This window comes from Emydura macquarii, unplaced genomic scaffold (genome assembly GCF_026122565.2).
Source record: "Emydura macquarii macquarii isolate MOO-44397 ecotype Brisbane River unplaced genomic scaffold, CSIRO-AGI_Emac_v2 contig_3470, whole genome shotgun sequence".
Lineage (NCBI taxonomy): Eukaryota > Metazoa > Chordata > Testudines > Chelidae > Emydura > Emydura macquarii.
In genome coordinates this window covers 4,335,265-4,355,324 of record NW_027133607.1, presented here as the reverse complement: position 1 = coordinate 4,355,324, position 20,060 = coordinate 4,335,265, and the positions used below count along the sequence as shown (strand labels likewise).

The following is a 20,060-nucleotide window of genomic DNA, read 5'->3' as shown; positions in this document are numbered from 1 at the left end:
CATGCTTTACATACACAACGGACTTGATCCCCCGCCCCCCCCCCCACACACACACACACAGCACAAGGTACAGAATGTTGCACAAGGTAAAAAAGGATGAGCAGAATCGGCAGATCAGGGAAACCTGCTCCCACAGCGTTGTGTTGCTGCTGAGGTCATCAAGCGACTCCAGCCTAGCAGAGTTGCAATGTGAAAACCAGGGCATCTGTCATGGGGTGTGAGTGAGGGGTCAGTTTTGGGGAGTTTCAAGGAGATGCGCATCAGATGGTGAAAATGGAGTGACCAGATGTCCCAATTTTATAGGGACAGTCCCGATACCCGGGGCTTTGTCTTATATAGGCGCCTATTACCCCCCCGCTCTGCTGTCCTGATTTTTCACACCTTATACACAGCCCTTCCTTTTCCACCTTGCACACAGACTTTCTTCAGAGCCGGGACACGCTGGCAGAGGAAGCTGCAGCAGCAATAGGTTTCCCCTGCGGGTGCAGTACCCGGTAGCTGGCTCTAGGGGTCAGTAGTGGGTCAGTGCCTTAGGCTGCCGCTCTTTACGGCCAGGCTACGGCATTTGTGCCACACCCCCTCCTCCCCCCATCTATGACGTTGACGCAGTACGGCGTTTTGTGTAACTCCTCCCCCTGCTCCAACGCCGCCAGCCCCCCCACCCACCTTTCCCCTTACGGAGTTTGCGTAACTCTCCCCCCCCCCCCCGCGCTTCCCCTGATGTTTCGCCGTGCGGAATTTACGCAGATCCCTGCGCTGTTGGCGTACAGGCCAGGCGGGCGCGCCGCACTCACAGATTCGGTCCCGTTCCCTGCCTCTGCGGCCCAGCGGCGGCGGCGGCGAGCGATCGGTCCCCGCGGCCCGGCGCTAATCGCGGCCTGGGCGGCCTTCGGCCCCGTTTCCGGGGTAGGGCCTGGACCCGACCGGCGGCGGGAAGGAGGCGGGTGAGCCGCGGAGGCTGGGCCAGCGGGGGGGTGATGGGGGCCCGGGGCCGCCATGGGGCAATTGAGGGGTAGATTGGGGGGCTGGTGGGGGTCCATGGGGGTCACGGAGAGGCCAGGCCAGCGCGGGGGATGTGGGGGGGGGGGGACGGACGGACGGATGGACACTGAGGTTATGGGGCGGGGGGAGGGGCGGTGCGGCTGTGGGGCTACTTAGGGGGCGTGGAAGGGGGCCGGAGCGGTTGTGCCCCGCAGCGGCCAGGGCCGGGCCCCTTCTGGGGACCGAGGGGGCGGCCGGATCCGGGCGGCTGAGCTGGGCGGGGCGGATCCGTGCGCCAGGGCTGCGGCCTGGAGCTGCCTGTCACCGACCCCCCCGGCGCCCCTCGCACCCCTCGGGCGGTGAAGGCCTTTCCCGTCGGAGCGAGGCCACCCAGGTCGGGTCAGCTCTGTGCAGGGGCCGGTGCTTACGGCCCTTCCCATCCCATCAGCGCCGGGCTTTGTGTCACCCTTGCCCGCCCCCTCTCTCCAGCCGTGTCTGTCTCACTGCCTGTGTGTGTGTGTCTGTGTGTGTGTTGTGGCCACCCCTGGTTGTGTGTGTTACCTGGCCTAGCACAGCGGTCCTGATGGTGGCGTGTGCAATACAAAGAATAACAATATCTCCAGCGGGCAAAACTCCCTTCTGTTTGTATGGACTGCCCTCTACCCCCGTTGCCCTCCTTATTCCCATCCCACTGCCAGATGAGATCAGTTTTACATAAACAGTGAACTTCGTTACATCATCTTTGGGCTTGTCTACAGGCACCACCGAGATTCGGCGGCCGTCGACCGGAGTTACGCAAGCTGCGCAAAAAAACTTGCGTAAATCCCATCGACTTCTCTGCGTCTCTTCTGCGCGCCGTCTTCACTGCACTGCGCCGGCGGGAACTGTGTTCCCGTTGACACAGCGCTACGCCACTTGAGAAGGTGGTCTTAAGACGTCGATTTCTGGATCGACTGAGTGAGTCTTCGCTGACCGCTCAGTCGATCCAGAGAAATCGATCTGACGGCGGCAACTTTGCCACCATCAGTGTAGCCGTAGCCTTTGATTTACTGTGTAATCACTGATTTATTTGTTATATGTTTCAAAGTGTTCATGCATAGCATCTAAGTGTGCAGCATTAAACATAAATTATACTGGCTACTTACAGTGAGTTGTATACCAATACCACCGGGGCTCAAGAGTTCCAATGTGTTTGACTGATACGATTGCTAGGAACAGTGCATCAAAATTAACATGAAGCTGAATGATAGTCAGTCCTGACCATAGTTCAATTAAGTTAATAAAGATTTTGCTCACTTGTATCACATCTAGATGCAGTATAGCTGTTTCTTTCTCCATACTGCTCCATGCCCTTGTTCTAGCGTGAATTATCACATGGCATAAATGTCATTTTGGCTCCAATCCTGCAATTGGTTGCATGCAGGAAAATCTTTGCTCCTATGTCATTAGGATTCCACACAAGTAGCATAAGTGTGAGAGGGCCATGGCTAGAAGGTGTTATTGTTGACAGTAAGTTGAGATGTCTTAATGCATGCAAGACTTTTGCCTGAATCCTTTTAAAATTCAGGTGTAACATCCCATGGAGAGTGTTTTTTTCCATGCTGTTGATGTTATAATGCATTTTTATTGTTTATAATTTGTAAAGCATTTGGGGAGCCTTTGTGTGCCATGGAAATGCCAGATGATATATTGGCATACATAATTAGTGTAGAAGGATATTAGCTTTTTACTTAATTAGGATGATACAAAAAGTTCTCAGGTGTAAGAGGAAGAGTTAAATTTAGAAATCTATGTATATGCATAGATTTTAAGATATTATGATAATCTAGTGTGACCTGTGTGATGTCCAGGAAACCTCATCCCCAGTAGTTTCAGTATTTACCCCATAACTTCTGTTTGAGCTGTGGCATGCCTTTTAAAAACATGATGAGTCCTGATTTAAAAGTTTTGAGTGATGGTGAATCCACCGCATCTGACACTACATGCATAATATTAGAAAATATCTAATATTACTTGATACTTGGATGACATTTATGGAAGCACTACGAAGCTTTTTGAATTATAACTTGTTTTAGTGCCCTATGGCTTTCATGACAGAGTAAGAGAGATGGACACAGAAGTACCGCTGTCTGGAAAAAACAATTAGGGACTAATGTGCTGATATTTCCTCAGAATTTGTCCTAAATCTGGAAATGAAATGTAATGTAGGTCTGTTGAGGATCTCTGATATTTTTTTTAAAAAAAACAAAAATAAAAAAAAACCCAACATCATGGAGTCCAAACAGGTATACAAAATAATATTTAGTTAATTTAATAAGTACTAGACCAATGCTTATTTTATTAATTCAGCCTAACTTTTCTTTTGTCTTTTAGCTTTAAACAGGAGGGAAAATGTCACTTTACGATGATCTGGGAGTGGAGACCAGCGATTCAAAAACAGAAGGCTGGTCCAAAAATTTCAAACTATTGCAGTCTCAGTTGCAAGTGAAGAAGGCAGCACTCACTCAAGCAAAGGTACAGACATTGCTGCTTCTAGTGGCTCAAGGCTGCTGGCTGGGGGAATGCAGTCTATTTTAATTTTTCTCCTGAAATGCTGGACTCAATGGGATTTCCTTTGTGCTGACCGCATTGTGGAGTGTCCCGTTTCCCCATCTGTACAGATTTTTTGATGCATTACCAGGATTTGTCCTTTAGTTGGTAGTAGGCCGCATTAGTAGAAGCAGGAACAAAGAGGTATCTCTGAGACCCTTCCTCTAAAGTGGAGTGTAATTAATATATGCATAGCATGGCTGTAGGAGCTGCTCTCATTTCTTAAATAAATAATGGAGTTAAGTAAATGGAGCCCGAATTTAACCCTGAAGATGTTAAATTAGGCACTTAAGAATTTTAAAAATAAGTAAATAGGCAAGACTTATTCAGCCATTGTCAGGAAATTGGAGATGTTCAGTTGTTTGTGCTTCTTGGTATTTGGTAACGGTTGCTGTTGGCCAACTTACATCATTTCTTGCTAATCATTTTAAAAGCCTCCAGAGGCTGTGGTGTGATTCCTGGTGTTGCTAGTCAGGTGAGAAATTGCGGCTGAGAACATTTCCAGTACACTTAAAAGCTTGAAAGGGAGGCAGAGAAGATATAAAGCTAATTCCTTGAGGGAAAACTAAGGAGCAAGTTTGTACTGAGCTGTCTTCTCTCTTATATATTGCAACATGACATCATCGTCCTATTTCTTTTGTTGAGGTTGAATTTATTTTTTTTGCGCTACAATAACGGACTGCTGCTGTCAAAATCGCTGTAGTTTCTGGTGCAAAGAAAGTCAATTAAAAGAGGGAAGATTATAGTTAAACTGTTTTAAACAGAAAAATCCTTTCTTGGGACTAAATCTTGTTTTCAGTTTCCCTTGTGGAAATCAGTGTGATTACTCCGGATTTATGTTGCTATAATTGAGGGCGGAATTTGTCTCCTAATTTACAATGAGTTCTGTATAAATGAAACCTGAAATAAGACTACAACTGATAGATGTGTTCTTTGAAAGCTCCCTTTCTGTGTGATACTGAGACATGATACACCAGTCTCAGTCCGTCTTTCCTTGGAATCCCATCTAAATATATAATAATGTATTAATCCTGTTTTTAAAATGTTCTGTTTTCCACACGGTGAAATATGGAAAGCAGCAGGACTTTAGTATAAGAAAAGACCTATCTTACTGCTCTTATTTAAACAAAACTGTCCACTGAGGCGATCCTCGGAATTTTAAATGTATATTTCCAGTGCTAGACTTAAAACACCAAACACACTTCTCTCGTTGAAATTGAAACTGATTCTGCTCCCATTGACTTCAACAGGGTATGATCAAGTCCTTTAAGAAGTCATGGTTTATGTAGGATCTGTGTTCCTGTATAAAAGCTCTTCAGGAGTAGTCAGTAAATCCTAGCCACAGAGCTGTATTGTTACCCATGGTGCTGGTGCATAAATAACATATGAAATGAACAATCACCACATCAAGCGCTGTTGGAAATGCTGAGGAAGAACTATATGTTGGTGAAATGAAAAAGCAAGTGGCATAGCGAGTTTTGCATGGAGTAGAGAGGCAGGATTGAGGCCTGAGAGGATTTTCATCCATTTTAAAGCTTTCTTGAAATCAGGAAACATCTAGTTTAGAAATATGAAGAAAATCCTCCTTTTAAAAAAAATGCACGTATTGTCTACTCCTGCTATTTTGTATTTTGTGGGTTTCAGAGTCAGAGGACAAAACAAACGACTGTCCTTGCTCCAGTGATTGACCTGAAGCGAGGTAGCTCTTCTGATGAGAGACAGATTGTGGACACGCCACCCCACGTAGCTGCTGGGTTAAAGGTAAGGCCAGAACAACTTGAAAACGTTGCAGTTGACCTCTGATTCTGAACTCTTGTTCTCTTTCTCTCCCCTCTGTAGTAGTCCGCGTTTTACTTGTTTATTTACTTAATGACCTACTGGTCTAAATTGTTCTTGTTTTTGGCCTCTCTGTTTTCACTCATGAAAATTCCAACTGTATGCAAATTTCTCCCGGTGCGACTCTCTGTAAATATATAGGGCACTGAAGCCTTGTCTACAGGGTGGGGTTATGTGCGCTACAGGGGTATGATTTCTAATGTTCACTGACATGTTGCACATCAGTTGGCCCATGTAAACCCTGCTGGTGCGCTTTATCATAGTGCCATTTGAAACAGTACAATGTTAAAGCACACTAGAGAACCTGTAGTGCGCACCAGGAAAATATATGCAGACCAATTAATGTGCAACACATTAGTGTGCTTTAGAAATCATACCACCATAGAGCTCATTTCCCGGCCGTATAGACAAGCCCTTAGTGTTCTGAATTGAACTAAAAAAATATGCATTACCTAGCACCTTTCCTCTGAGGAGCTCAGAGCACTTTGCAAGCAACTCTGTGAGGTAGAAAGGTTTTTTTTAAAAAAACAAAAGTTTTTTTAGTCCTTAGAAGAACAGGAGAAACAAACAGAAGAAATTTAATCTTTGAGCATTAAGTAAGAAAAAATGTTAAGTGCTTGGCAATGGGTCAAGACAAACTTCCTTGATGAAGCTTTTTTGAAAGTTACAAGCTGCAAAGCAGATATTTCTTCCAGGTGATACCAGAATGTTCATTTCTGCCTTGCGGATGTCAGTCCATAATATAGTAGCAGACAGATGGAAGAAGCCTGTGAGCTTGCATCCATGCACTCCTCGCAGTCCTACGCAAGCAGGATATAGTTTCTGATAGAGAACTTACTGTGTATTAATGTGACCTTAGCGATGCTTGTTTGACATCTCTTTGTGTTTGCGAGGGAGGGCGGGGGTGGAATAGTTGTTTTCTGCATACAAAAATTTGGGAGGAAGGGACTTAGGGTAAAGTCTTGGCTCCGTTGAAGTCAATGGCAAAACTCCATTGACTTCAATGGCACTAGGATGTCACCTTCTATCTAAGCAGTCTAAAGATGTTGAACTTTTGTGTTGGTAGTGGTAAAAACAGCAGGCTTATTCCAAGTGGATACCATTTGCTGCTCTCAGATGGCTGATCACATTGATATTTCTGCTTTTTCTCGGTAAGGATCCCGTACCTAGTGGTTTTTCTGCAGGAGATGTGCTGATTCCTTTGGCCGATGAATATGATCCTATGTTTCCCAACGACTATGAGAAAGTAGTAAAACGCCAGAGGGAGGAACGACAAAGACAGCGTGAGCTGGAGAGGCAAAAAGAGATTGAAGAAAGAGAAAAGTAAGACTTTAGTTTGGATTCCTGGTGGGATATTTTTTTAATCAACATTCAGTTAAAATAAGTTAATTGCATGTTGAAAAGTTCCAGAGGGGTAGCTGTGTTAGTCTGCATACAGCAAAAATGAGAGTCTGTAGCACCTTAAAGACTAACAAATTTCTGCAGGCATAAGCTTTCATGGGCTGCAACCCACTTTGTCAGATGCATGAAATGAAAATCACAGATAAGAGCTGTATATATATACATCCAAGGGTAAGAAACATAACAATGGGGAGGGCAAGTGCTAACAAAGTCAGTTCAGTTAGAGTAGATGAGGCCTATTCACAACCGTTGATTAGAAGGTGAGAATGTGTGAACTTCTTCTTGTAATGAGAGAACCATTCCAAGTCCCTATTCAGACCCAGTCTGATTGTGTGAAGTTTGCATATGAGTTCCTAAAAATGGTAACCTCCATAAGCCAGTAGGAGAGAACTTCAGTCTCCCAGAACACTCTATAGTTGACTTGAAAGTTGCCATACTTCAACAAAAAAACTTCAAAAACAGACTTCAGCGAGAAACTGCAGAGCTGGAACTCATATGCAAACATGACACAATCAGGCTGGGTCTGAATAGGGACTTGGAATGGTTCTCTCATTACAAGAAGCAATTGTCACTGTTCACACATTCTCACCTTCTAGTCAACGGTTGTGAATAGGCCTCATCTACTCTAACTGAATTGACTTTGTTAGCACTTGCTCTCCCCATTGTTATGTCTCTTACCCTTGGATGTATATATATACCTCTTATCTGTGATTTCCGCTTCATGCATCTGACGAAGTGGGTTCCAGCCCACGAAAGCTTATGCCCGCAGAAATTTGTTAGTCTTTAAGGTGCTACAGGACTCTTGTTGTTTTTAATTGCATGTTATTCATGGCATGTTATTCTCAAGTTATTGCATGTTGTTTCATGTTCCTAATTCCAGGTAAAAGCATGGTGTCCTTAAAATGGCATGTTATTCTCATGTTATTGCATGTTGTTTCATGTTCCTAATTCCAGGTAAAAGCATTGGTGTCCTTAAAATAAACATTCACTCCACAGCTCTTTGATTCCTGTATTATAGTGTATTTTAAATGAGTAGCTGAGTAATCTTGTTGGATAGCTGGCAGATGTTTCCCCTGCTATTTCAATACAATATTGAAAACATGTCCACCTTTATTGGTGGGATTAATGGGCCAAATTCCTCCATGATGTGTGTTCTCTGAAGTCGATGAAGTTACAAGAGGGATAACCTAAAGTCCTACTTATGCTAATTCCCTCCACCTTTCTGGTCAAGTCGACTGCTTCCTCTTTTGATCATGATCACCATCCTTCCAGTGAAAGCAGATTACCTGGGACTCTCTCTGAGACCCTTCCATGCTGTTCCTTATTTGGCCTGAAGGGTCACTGAAATCTGGATTAACTGGCTTAAGGTGACTCTACACTCAGGCTGGAGGGGTAATTTCCATTTTGGTTATATGTGCAAACGCCAGCTTGGAGTGAGCTAGCACGCTAAAAGCAGGTATGGTAGGGCAGGTTAGCCACCAGAGTAAGTACTGAGGGTCCTAGGCAATTTTGTACTCAGTGTGGTTAACTGCCCCTGCCTGTGCTGTTGTGGCTAGACTGCAATTGTTAGACACTAGTTTGATCAAGGCTGGCCTGTGTTCATCTACCCGTGCTGGAAATTACACCTCCAGCTGCCGTGTAGAAGTATCCTTATTTATAGCTTCACCATTGATTGCCAGGTTTTCTTTTATCTTGTCTCTTTTATGCCTAGAGTTTTGAATGAGGCTCTTTTTTATTTTTATATAAACCTAGCAAAAGAGAGAAAAAAATACATATTGAATACTGATGACTCTAGAATATCAGGAAACAAACTATCTTCAAAAATGATTTTAAGTCGAGATTTGAACATGAAATTACTCTATAACGTGTTTCAATAATCAAAACTGCTTGTATAAGCTTGTATGCATTGTTGCAGCAACACAAATACTTGTTTAGTGCAGTCTCTAGAAAAGATATTTGGGGACATTTGCTTTTTAATACAGTGAGATCATCGTTTGTCAGGTGCCTCGATACCAAACTGTGGGACCTCTATTCTTAACTAACCTCTGTTAGCACAACTTTCGTGGCTAGTGCTGAGAACAGGACTTTTTTCCCCTTTGTGTTTGAGGCTGTTGTGTAATATTTGTAAATGTCTTACAGGTAGATACTTTTTCTTTTAAAAAAGAACACAATCAGAGCTCTCATGATCCCCATTTAAAATTGTATTAAAGTACATACAGATATTACATGACTTAAAACATGACCGTAAGGTCAAAACAAACTTTTTTTAAATTTTATTAATCTACATTTTCACTGATTTGAGGTTTATACTTGGTGAATGTTTTGGCTGATTGAACTGTGGTGATGATCTTAATCTTTGTATCAGAGAACTAGTAATGCTTCAGGCATGCTGTTCAAAGTAAGACAGTCAGCTAGCATCTTCTGTTACCTTCCTAGTAATTTTACACCTTGCATTTCTTCCATTGCAACCATCTAAATCTGGGGCTTGGTCTGCAAACAGAGCCACATGTGCAGATCTTCATTTCCATGCATTCCCACTGACTTGATTTCAGTGTTAAAGTGTGAATGTCTGTTGGATGATTGGACCCATCTAGTGTTTAAAAATGATTTGTTCTATAAAGGATGAAAGCAGAAAATGTGAAAACCTGAAAGAATGAATTAAAACAAATAAAAGGCAGTATGCTTAGAAGAGACATGTTAGCTGATAAAGCGTGATATGAAATGCAGATTAGGAGCTAGTATTGTAATTCACACTGCAAGCATTTCTCTGAAATGTTAGTTCTTTTTTCATTTGATGGCTTCTTACCATAATTCCTATTTTTATTATTAGGAGACGTAAAGACAGGCATGAAGCCAGTGGGTTTTCAAGAAGACCAGATCCGGATTCTGATGAAGATGAAGATTATGAAAGAGAGAGGAGGAAAAGAAGTAAGGGGAGAATTGTCTAACTTTGTCTTTGGGCAAACCAAATACTCTGCAGTCAGGTTCTTCCTATTTTGCTGTGAACTATTCCTCCCTTCTTACCCCAAGAATCCAGTGTCTATTGACCTCCTTTAATACATTTGTCACTTTATTATGGAGTAGCTGCTATTGTAGAGTAGGAAACCACATTCTTTTTAGGGGTAAAAGACACTTTTTTGCCTGTGAAATTCCCTTTTTATATTAGTTTGTGGATACATGCATTAGAGATTTCTAAATGATGTAGGTTCCAGGGAACAGAGATGCATGAGCTCATTCTTGTGGTTTGATTTTTAAAAGATTGAACATTGACTGCTGTTAATGAGTGCAGTCATTGCTTCTCTCCTTATTTGAAAGCCCTTGGAGCCAAATAATAAAACGTGACTCTGAGTGGATGGATAGCTCTCTCAGTTCAGATAAGCAAACTAAACATCTGCTCTGAATTTCAATAGTAGGTTCACAGTTGGTAATACAGACCCACTTCTTTAGTTAGACCTTCATTTCTGAAACAGTCTTGTGTTTAGTAAAGTGGGTATATTCTGTAATGTATATTTAGATCTACTCTGCCATTCACGCTTCCCTGACTGGAAAAGGTCCTCTGTTTCACACTCTTCTGTTAATTTAATTGTTCTTGAGTACAATATAATTTTTTAGTTGGCTGGATGATCAAACAATTAATCATGGAGTTGAAGCGCCATTTGAATGAAGTCTTTACTGGTGTAGTCTTTACTACTACTAGAGTCTTCCAAAATCACTGGTATTTATTGATTTTAAGGCGATCTTATTGCATAATTTGTTTTGTTCACATCCCCATAGCATATAAGCTTGGTATGATATGGTACCATTTGATGTATTAGAAATCTTATGTTTGGAACAATTTATTAACTATCATCACCAAGATTTTCAGTCAGACACTTTTTCCACCCCTTTGATACGTATTATTGGCAGAGAGCTATATAAAAATGTGGGTGCAAAGGCCTTCAGTGAGCCTCGTGATTTCTTGTAGGAGTCCTGGGATGTATGTTTGCGCTTCAGTGCCTGCCTTGCATTAATGTGTCCGGAACGGTTTTGTTATCTCCAATGACAAAACACTTCATCTGCATGAATGTCTTACATTCCAGTCACATGATTTTTAATTTCATTCACAGATATGGGAGGAGCTGCAATTGCACCACCTACGTCTCTTGTTGAGAAGGACAAAGAACGTATGTATACCAAAATCAGTGGATTAACATTTACATTCTTTAAGCTTGGCAAATAAATTTAAGGCCCTACTTGAACTTTCTGTTCAGCGAGGGACAGATCCTGCTATTCCCCCTGCACAAGCACAAAGGTTTGTGCCTTCAGTGGAACCGCTGCAGAGGGTAGGGGGACAGGATGCTAGGAGCTTGGGCAGAGGATTTGCCCCTCCTGCGTGCTTCAGAGCTGCAGTTCACGGGTTCTTTCTCTCTTGCCATGAAGAGTAGTATAACTGGCTGATCCATGATGACATAGATTGTATCAGCCATTCACATGCTACATAAAGGAGGAAGTGCAGCAAATGGACTTCTGTTGCTAGACCAGGCATGCAGTTGCAAAGCTGTTTCACTCCATGTTGATGGGCAGAGGAGGATTTCTTCACCCTTCCCACACCCCAGAGTACTCTTGTACATGTTCTGTTTCAAGGGGCTGTATGCAGGCATGGGAGTTTATCCCTTTGGAGGCGAGGGTGGGGTGGTTCTCAGTGAGGTTAGCTTTAAAGAAAAGATTGTAATGTGTGCATCAGGTTGGAATGATTTAAATCAAGGCAATTTAAACCACCGAGTGGAAAGCTTTAGTTTAAATCCTCAATTTTAATCAACTCTTTCATTTGTACTTCAGTTATCTTCTGAAGAAATGTGCATTTTCATTGGCTGATATAGCCATTAAAACAAGTTGCTTTACAACTAAATAGAGCCTTTATATTATTTTTCGCTACTGAGGAGGGTACATTATAACTATATACATTTATTTAAGCAATTATATAGCTTAATATTTTCCTATTATTATTAATTGTATATTTTATTATGTTAGAAAACAATGAATGATACATTTCTTATTTACTAGATAATTAATTTTTGCTCATGATTTACATCAAGCTGCATTAGAATGGTAACTAGAATTTAATTAAACACACAAAATAGAATATAAAATTTACTTTTATTAAGCAAAACGAGCCCTAAATATGGTACATGACCTTTTGAGCCATATTTATAAAGCTTGACTTCACAGGTTAGAATCAAAGGGAAAACATCTTTCTTTATATAGAAAAGCAACCTTTAAATCAGAGTTTTTGCTAGAAGCTTATGGATTCAGCATATTCATTTTTATTTAGATGTTTTGAGAGATTATAATAAGTTTAGGCCTTAATGTATTTTGTATTAAATTCAGATTTCAACTTATAATTTACCAATTTTTTTTTATTTTGTCAAAAAGAACATCATCGATTTTTATCCACCCTGGTATTCATTCTTCCACTAGGAGGCATAACTCTACTAAAAGAGCAAAAACACTCTAAAACTTTTTTGACATTTGTTTTGTAGTTTTAGCTTTTAATTTAAAACCCTTAACATCTCATTATGCATAAAAGTGTTTATCTGTGAATATTTCATGCATAAAGACCGCTTTCCCTTGGCAGACCTGAGCTTATTTATCAGAAGAAGCTTGTGATGGAGGGGAGGGAATTGAGATGTGAAGGTTGGCTAAACTAAGACTAAGTGGAGACATAATTGTCTGCAAATATTTTAAGGATGGAAACACCCAATGACAAAGAAGAATTGTGTAGGGGAGTGTAATTAAAAGCAATTGGATGGAGTCCAGGAAAGGTAAATATGGGCTGGAACTCCAGAAAATATAACCTAAGGCTGAGATCTTTTAAAGTGTGAAATGATCTCATAAGGAAATCAGTGTAAGCCTTATTGCCTGAAACACTTAAAACTAAACTGGACAAACCCTAAAAAAAAAATTACTATCGGGAACATTCTTGCATTTGGACAGTAGATGGACTGGGTTACCCGAGTGAGATCTCTTCTGCCTCAGCTTCTGTAATTTCCCCAAACTGTAAGTTGAACTTTTTGTTTGGGTACAATTAGTAATTAACAGAAATAATCACTCTGAAATGAAATCGTACTATTTAAATATGCAAAGAAACTCAAATTCACACTTGCCTGCCATTTTCCTTAGCACCACCAAAGTTTGACTTGACTCGTGAGACTGATGCTGTCCTCCATTAGTCTCTGATATGCTCATCTCACTTGGGAATCTGTTATTCCAAAACTATCAATAGAAAAGGAGCCTTTCCACACACAGTTCTGAAGTTGCATCAGATCTGTCTTAAGGAGTCATTCTTCCTTTGCGTAAGAGTACAGACCACTCCTTTTAAGCCTCTTATTACCAAATTGTGCATATTAACCCAATCTTTCCAGAATTTAATTCCTGATTAAAGAACATTTAGGGCTGGTCTACACTTTACAGTTAGATTGATGTAAGGCAGTTTACATAGACCTAATTATGGCAGTGTCTAGACAGCTTTCCTCCCGCAGATGTAAGAGCCCTATTATACCGACAGAGGAACTCCACCTCCATGAGAGGCATAAAGCTTATGTCGGTGTAGTGAAGGCGACGCAGTGTCTGTGTAGACGCTGTGTTACTTACATAGGCTGTTGGCAAGAAAGCTGGGCAGCCAGAGCCCTGCTGCCCCCTGCTCCCCTGGAGAGCTGGACTGCTTTCCCTCCATCCACCTCCCCAACTCCCAGCTGGGAGCTGGCACAAGAACCCTGGATGGGTGGACCCCCCCCACTCCCGGCTAGGAACGGGAAGGTGAGAAGCCCCAGGTGGCTTCCTCCCCACTCCTGGAAGGGAACAGGGAGACAAGATCTTGGGAGCCTGTGGGGCAGCCAGACTCTTGGCAGGGAACTGCCAGCAGAGCCAAGAGACCAGGCCTTCAGCTCCCCATGCTGCCCCTCTTAGGTCAGTGGAAGGGCTCCTGGTGAGGACACACACCACCGACCCGAGGAGAGTAGTGTCGACATGCACCACCACAGTAATTACTGCAGTGGCTGTAAGTCACCCTAATATAGGTTGACTTATGTTTCTAGTGTAGACATATCCTTAAGTTTGTGTTCCCTCTTTCCACAGAATTTACTGCTGAGGAGACAAATGGCCTTTTAAGATGCATTGGAGAACTGAGACAAAGTAGCAAAGGGCAGATAAATAGAAATTAGAGAGCCATTATTACCTGTAGAAACAACAATTCATTATAATATGCCATACAAATATATCCCCAAACACTTCAGAGTTTAAATCTAGTTACAGAGAGAATTAATAATGGATGGAGAGGAGACATTGTAAGCTGTATGAACAAGGAAAACAAAGGGCCTGATTCTCATTTACACTAAGACCATGTTGTCTTACTCTGGCAGCATAAAAGGACCTTAAACGTAGTGTAAATATAATTTGCCTGTAAAGAGGCCTCAGTGTAAATGATAGAGAGGCCTATGATGCTTTCAGATGAGATTTGAGAATAGCGGGAGGTAATGATATATATAGTTCATCAAATGTATTTTGACTAAACAGTAAATGTCTCATATTCCTTCCAGCTGTACCATCTTTTCCATTTGAAGAGGAGTCAAGACCTCGTGCACCATCTGCCAAAGCAGCTATTCCTCCCCCGGTGTATGATGAGCCAGAAAGACCCCGGTCCCCAACAGGGCCTAGTAATTCTTTCCTTGCCAACATGGGGTAAATATCTTTTCTCATGAAATTTTTACTTGTCAGTGTCTCAGAGGGGCGGGAGAGGATGAAGGTTAAAAATGCTTTGTCAGTATGGAGAAGAACACACAATCCTTGCATGTATATTCTTCACTGTAATAACTTAATCTGAATGCATGCATTCCCACCCAGCAGGAAATGGAGTACACAGTGGTTTGTGAATTGGACCACAGAATTTGAGGAGGAATGGGTAGTTTAAGTGAGTTCTGGAGCCCTCTCCAGTATAAAGGTTTATGGCTTGCACTAGATGACCTTTCGAGGTCCCTTCCAGTCGTAACTTCTACGATACTATGCCAAGCTGGTGTGGTCTAGTGGTAAATACATGTGATTAGTTCAGGATCCCTGGGTGCTTTTCCCTGCTTTTGTCAGAGCCGTGTTGAGTGTAACCTTGAGCAAATCACTGATTTTTTTTCAGAGGCACTGAGGATCTCAACTCTGTTTGAAGTTAGTGGCAGCTGTAGGTGCCACACTCTTAACCTCTCTGTGCCTCAGTTTACTCTTCTGTAAAAATGCTTATAACATCATCTAGAGGGATATAGCGAGGCTTAATTAATGTTTATAAAGTGCTTGGAGATCTCAACTGAAAGGGGTTAATGCAACTAAATTTTACAATGGTTATATTAAATTGTACGCATGTTAGTTTGTATGTAACTGCAGTATAATTACACTACTGGCATCTACAAGAGTCCATAAAAGTGTACAAGTATTTTATAGAATGCTAATAGCCCACTTTTTCTATATTTATATAATTTGTTTTTCATGCAGTTTTCGTGATAAAAATTTTTCATACCATCTGAAAAAGGATTCCCCCAATCTGTTGACTTGAGACCTAGTTATTTTCTCTGGTTAGGATTGTCTGGAGATCTTATCTTGAGTCAGTGAGACACTAACTTTAATGAGTTCCAGAGGGGTAGCCGTGTTAGTCTGTTTTTAGCAAAACAGCGAGAGTCCTGTGGTACCTTAAAGATTAACAAATGGGTAGAAACCCACTTTGTCAGATGCAGGACTCTCGCTGTTTTACTAACCTTAATGTTATCCAACTACACTGTCTCGACTAAACTTTGGCAATTGTTTAATCTTTGACATTGTGCTCACAGGCAATTAAATGACATAGCCTGAGCTTTAGAATGCTTTTAATGTACTACATTTGTATTTGGGAAATAGCCAAATAGTCACTGATTTTTTTTATTCCTGTCGAGTAAAAAAAAAAAAAAGATCTAATCAGAGTGTGGGAATAAACTGTAATCTAGTAAGGCCTTTCACATCTTGACCCATCCTGTCAAGATAGCCAAATGAAATGCTTGAAAGACATAACACAAGTTGTGTTTGAAAAGGCCTGTACTTGTTTGATTGTGTAGCAAACTGCTGACTCTCACAATTTCTTTCATGGAAAATTAAAAGGTGGAAAAATCAAGACCAAATAAAAGGAAATAATTTTTCATACAACATGTAATTAAACAGTGGAACTCACTGCCACAAGGTGTCATTTAAGAACAAGATTCAGAAAGGGGTTGGACATGACTGGGTATTAAGAATATCTTGAGTTGTTATAATTAATTATAACAGTTTTGTGGAAGGAATATTGAGCTTCAGGACCTACGTCTATCTGGGACCTAATGTGGAGGACAGATTTCCCCACATCTGCTACTACAGGGTTCTTACACTTTCCTTTGAAGCATTTCATACTGGGCACTGTTAGAGACAGGATACTGGAGTAGCTGGATCTCGGGTCTGATCCATTCTGACAGTTCCTATGGTCCTGTGCAGTCTGTGACACTAATGTTAGTTGCTAATGAAAATGATGCTATACCTAACAAATGCGAGCAGCTTTATTCAGGCTTGGTCTACACTTACCTTGGCGATTCGGCAGCAGTCGATGGGAGTTATGCAAAATACGCAAAGAACTTGCGTAACTCCTGTCGACTTCTGTGCTTCTCTTCTGCGCACCGTCTTCACTGCACTGTGCCAATGGGAACCGTGTTCCTGTCGACGCAGCGCTACACCACTTGCGAGGGTGGTTTAACTGCGTCGATTTCTGGATCGACTGAGCGGGTCTTCACTGACCGCCCAGTCAATCCAGAGAAGTCGATCTGACGCCGTCAATGTAGACATAGCCTCAGTGACTGAACTGTCTGTGTCCCTACCTGTAATACAAGGATGATAATAGTGCTATAAAATTTTTAGGTGTAGTAAGCTCCTATATGAGCTCTTCTATTTGATCTGCATGTAATAAGATTTTAGGAGTTAGACTATTTTATATATTCTTTTAAACTAAGACATGGGTTGTAAAATCCTTGGTAGAGAAGCTGTAGATACCATCTGCACACAACAGTTGGTATCACAGTGCAGTGTCTGGAACTTGCTATTACTAGGGCCTGTGTTGAGTTCCTTGATCAATGAGAATGAAATGTGTTGACAGTGCTGCTTTAGCCATGAGATGAATGGTTGACAGCCCAGTCCATTTTCTCTCAACAGAGGCACTGTAGCTCATAAAATCATGCAGAAGTATGGTTTCAGAGAAGGCCAAGGGCTGGGGAAGCATGAACAAGGGCTAAGCACAGCGCTGTCAGTAGAGAAAACAAGCAAGAGAGGTGGCAAGATCATTGTTGGTGATGCTGCAGATAAAGGTAACTCGGTTCTATTCTGTGGGAAGTGGGAAGCTGTTCATCTTGACGTTTTCTGAGAAGAGAACAGGAATTGAGTTAGGGAGCTGGCTCCGTGGTGGCTTTTCTTGTTTTATTTACCCTATATCTTTGTACACAATGTCAGCTAGTTGTGGAACATTGATGACTAGTGGCAGTTTTCTTTGTGTACACTGAAGAATTTAAGTTTTAACAATTGCACTGTGCCCTACTGCTTTAAATTTTCGGCTCTTCATTCTCTTCCCCATCACCCTCTCCAGCTCCATCCTCTGCCTTTTCTCGGTACAGTCAGGTCACCCCCCACCTTCCTGCCATCCCATCTCCTTAAAATGTGCTCCCTGCAAATGCAGGTTTCCTTCCCAGCATGCACCTTTGATGCAGCCCTCTTTTCCCCTGCTGCTTTCCAGCCCAAAACTCCTGTCAAGGATTAGTAGAGGTGAGCTCCAGGTCAGCACAGCCCAAGCATGGAAGAGGGATTCCAGGGGCAGAGTGAGTTGGGACACAGTCCAAGTAAAAGTCATCTTTCTCTCTACAGTAGGACGCTCACTTAACAGCCTTTAAAAACAGCCGTCTTCCAGGTTATCACTGCTGGGAAATTCAGAGTTAGATGTAATGAGCAAAAGTTACCACACATATGTAAATGCTGCTTTTTGTTCTGATCTCATTCTCCTTCCTTTGTTTCCTGATAACACTTTATATTCATGTTTTAAATCATGCTTTCCCAACAGAGGCCCATGATCTGAAGTTGGTGAACGTTAGTAGATCTGGTATCTGTTAAAATTGACGGAGGATTATTGGCAAATGTTGCCTTGCCTGTATTTCAGCTTGATAGTCATGCTGTCAGAGTGATTTGAACAGCCTGATAAAACAGAGCCAATTGTTCTGCTAATTACAAGTAGCCATGTAGTGACTTTGTTCAGTGAAAGGCTTTTACATTTAGTGGTGTCTAACTGAATGTGGCTATTGGAACAGTCCAGGGTAGCTCCCCAACCCCCAAGAGAACATGTACTTTAAAAAATGTTAACATGTACCATGACTTACTCTCTTTACAGTAGATGCATCCAAGAAAGCCGATTCCAATCCATTAACAGAGATACTAAAGTGCCCAACTAAAGTGGTCTTACTAAGGGTGAGTCAGGAGGAAATTTAACTTCATATCTTGTAATATGTAGTGTGTGCTTCGATTTTAGTACTCAAACTTTTCTCCTGTTAGAAAAGCTCCGTCTTCACTGTTGTCCTGCTATGTTGTTGAAAAATACCTAGCAGTTGCCATAATACCTGGAGGTATTAGTCTTGTTGTGTCTCGTTGGGGACAGAGCAGAATTTTTTTTTTTCCACTTTCAAAGTACATTAAAAGTACCAAGGTTTTAGTCAATAACTTGTGATAACGCAGCTGGTCTGTGCTGTATTAACTAGTTCACATGACTTTGGGCCCTACAAAGAAAACAATAACTCAAGGATAGTGTGTTAGTGTCAGGGTTAATGTCTAGCACCATTTGATGGTAGAGTGGGCGTCCTGTGACTTGATGAACTGGCACTTATAACTCATTCATAAATTTCAATATAATGTTCCCCATGGTGGCAGTATACACACTTTGTTTAACATCCATCTGTTGAACTGGTTTTCCTCCCTTTACTTGCAGAACATGGTAGGTGCTGGAGAGGTTGATGAAGATCTAGAAGGTGAAACCAAGGAAGAATGTGAAAAATATGGCAAGGTTGGGAAATGTGTCATCTTTGAGGTAGGAGTTAATTTGCCTCTTTCTCCACCACGTCTATAAATGCTTAACCTTTCAGATTAGGTAGTAGGCAAAAACTCTGAGCTGCTGCGATAGCCACTCCGTGCACATCAAGTTACTGTAAAGTGTGGCATACAGCAGTGTGTTTCAGTGAACAGCCTTTCCCCGTAGAGAAGGGAGAGTCCACCTTGGTAGCACTGAGCACCCCACTGGCAGCTTGATGGGAACCACGCCTAGTTGCTCTATGTTTTTAATCCTTCCTGCTTTTCCTATAAAGCCCAACAGTTCACTGCTGTATTTTTCACCATTCTGATCAATTGTCTCTTTCGTCAGATTCCTGGTGCACCTGATGATGAAGCGGTGAGAATATTTTTAGAGTTTGAGAGAGTCGAATCAGCAATCAAAGGTAAGAGATTGCACTGTTACGCCCTGTTAATTTCTAAAAGTTGATTTTAAAAAATAGTTATCTTTGTAGGCAGAACTGTGTTTAGCCTGAGAATAGCTTAGCTTACTCAGTCGGTGCTTAACCACCTGTTTTTGGCTTGGATTCCAGCTGTGGTGGATTTGAATGGAAGATACTTTGGTGGACGAGTGGTGAAGGCTTGTTTCTACAACCTGGATAAGTTCAGAGTACTGGATCTGGCAGAACTAGTCTGATTTAAGGACCTAGCTCAAGTTATCACCGTTCTGGCGATTGCGTTTTCAGATGGCGCCTGGGACTAGAGAAGAGACAGCAGCATTCCTGGCAAACTGGAGACAAGCCCCCTTGAATGGATTTTTCACATTCATTGTGACTGAAGCTTATTTTGTTTTTTTAGTATAAAGTCCTTTGAAAGAGTCCATCTGTGTGTTTTGATTGCACAACTTCTGTTTACTGGTCTGGAAGCCTGTTTTTTTGTAGCTTTCAATTAATTGCACTCTCTTAAAACCCACCGCTGAGCAGCTGTTTTGTCTTTATTTCTGGTTTCCTTGGTCTAGTGCTTTAGTCTGAAGCACATTATGCTGCTTCTGCTGTGAGCAGCAAGCTTTGGGAAAGAACTGTGGGCTGGGATGCTTTTCTTTTCTGGTGATTTGTGGCAGAATCTCCACTCAGCTCAGAAACCCCCAGTTTCCACAATCCAAAGTA

At 41.9% G+C, this 20,060-nt stretch overlaps 1 protein-coding gene across 4 annotated transcripts; it reads left to right on the top strand.

The window, feature by feature from the left end:
- Positions 1–782: 782 nt before the first annotated feature.
- RBM17 (RNA binding motif protein 17) lies at positions 783–19,774 on the top strand. Of its 4 annotated transcripts, none has more exons than XM_067534895.1 (13): positions 783–944; positions 3,355–3,495; positions 5,215–5,331; positions 6,563–6,729; positions 9,638–9,735; positions 10,914–10,970; positions 12,784–12,843; positions 14,382–14,523; positions 17,029–17,180; positions 18,248–18,324; positions 18,839–18,937; positions 19,268–19,340; positions 19,488–19,774. In XM_067534895.1, the coding sequence occupies exons 2-13, from the start codon at positions 3,373–3,375 to the stop codon at positions 19,589–19,591; spliced, it is 1,269 nt and encodes a 422-aa protein (XP_067390996.1). In that variant the 5' UTR covers positions 783–944; positions 3,355–3,372; the 3' UTR covers positions 19,592–19,774. The 4 variants fall into 4 exon arrangements, with proteins under 4 accessions (XP_067390996.1, XP_067390994.1, XP_067390997.1 ...); XM_067534893.1 differs by having other exon boundaries at positions 12,781–12,843; XM_067534894.1 differs by having other exon boundaries at positions 806–906; positions 12,781–12,843.
- Positions 19,775–20,060: the final 286 nt, after the last annotated feature.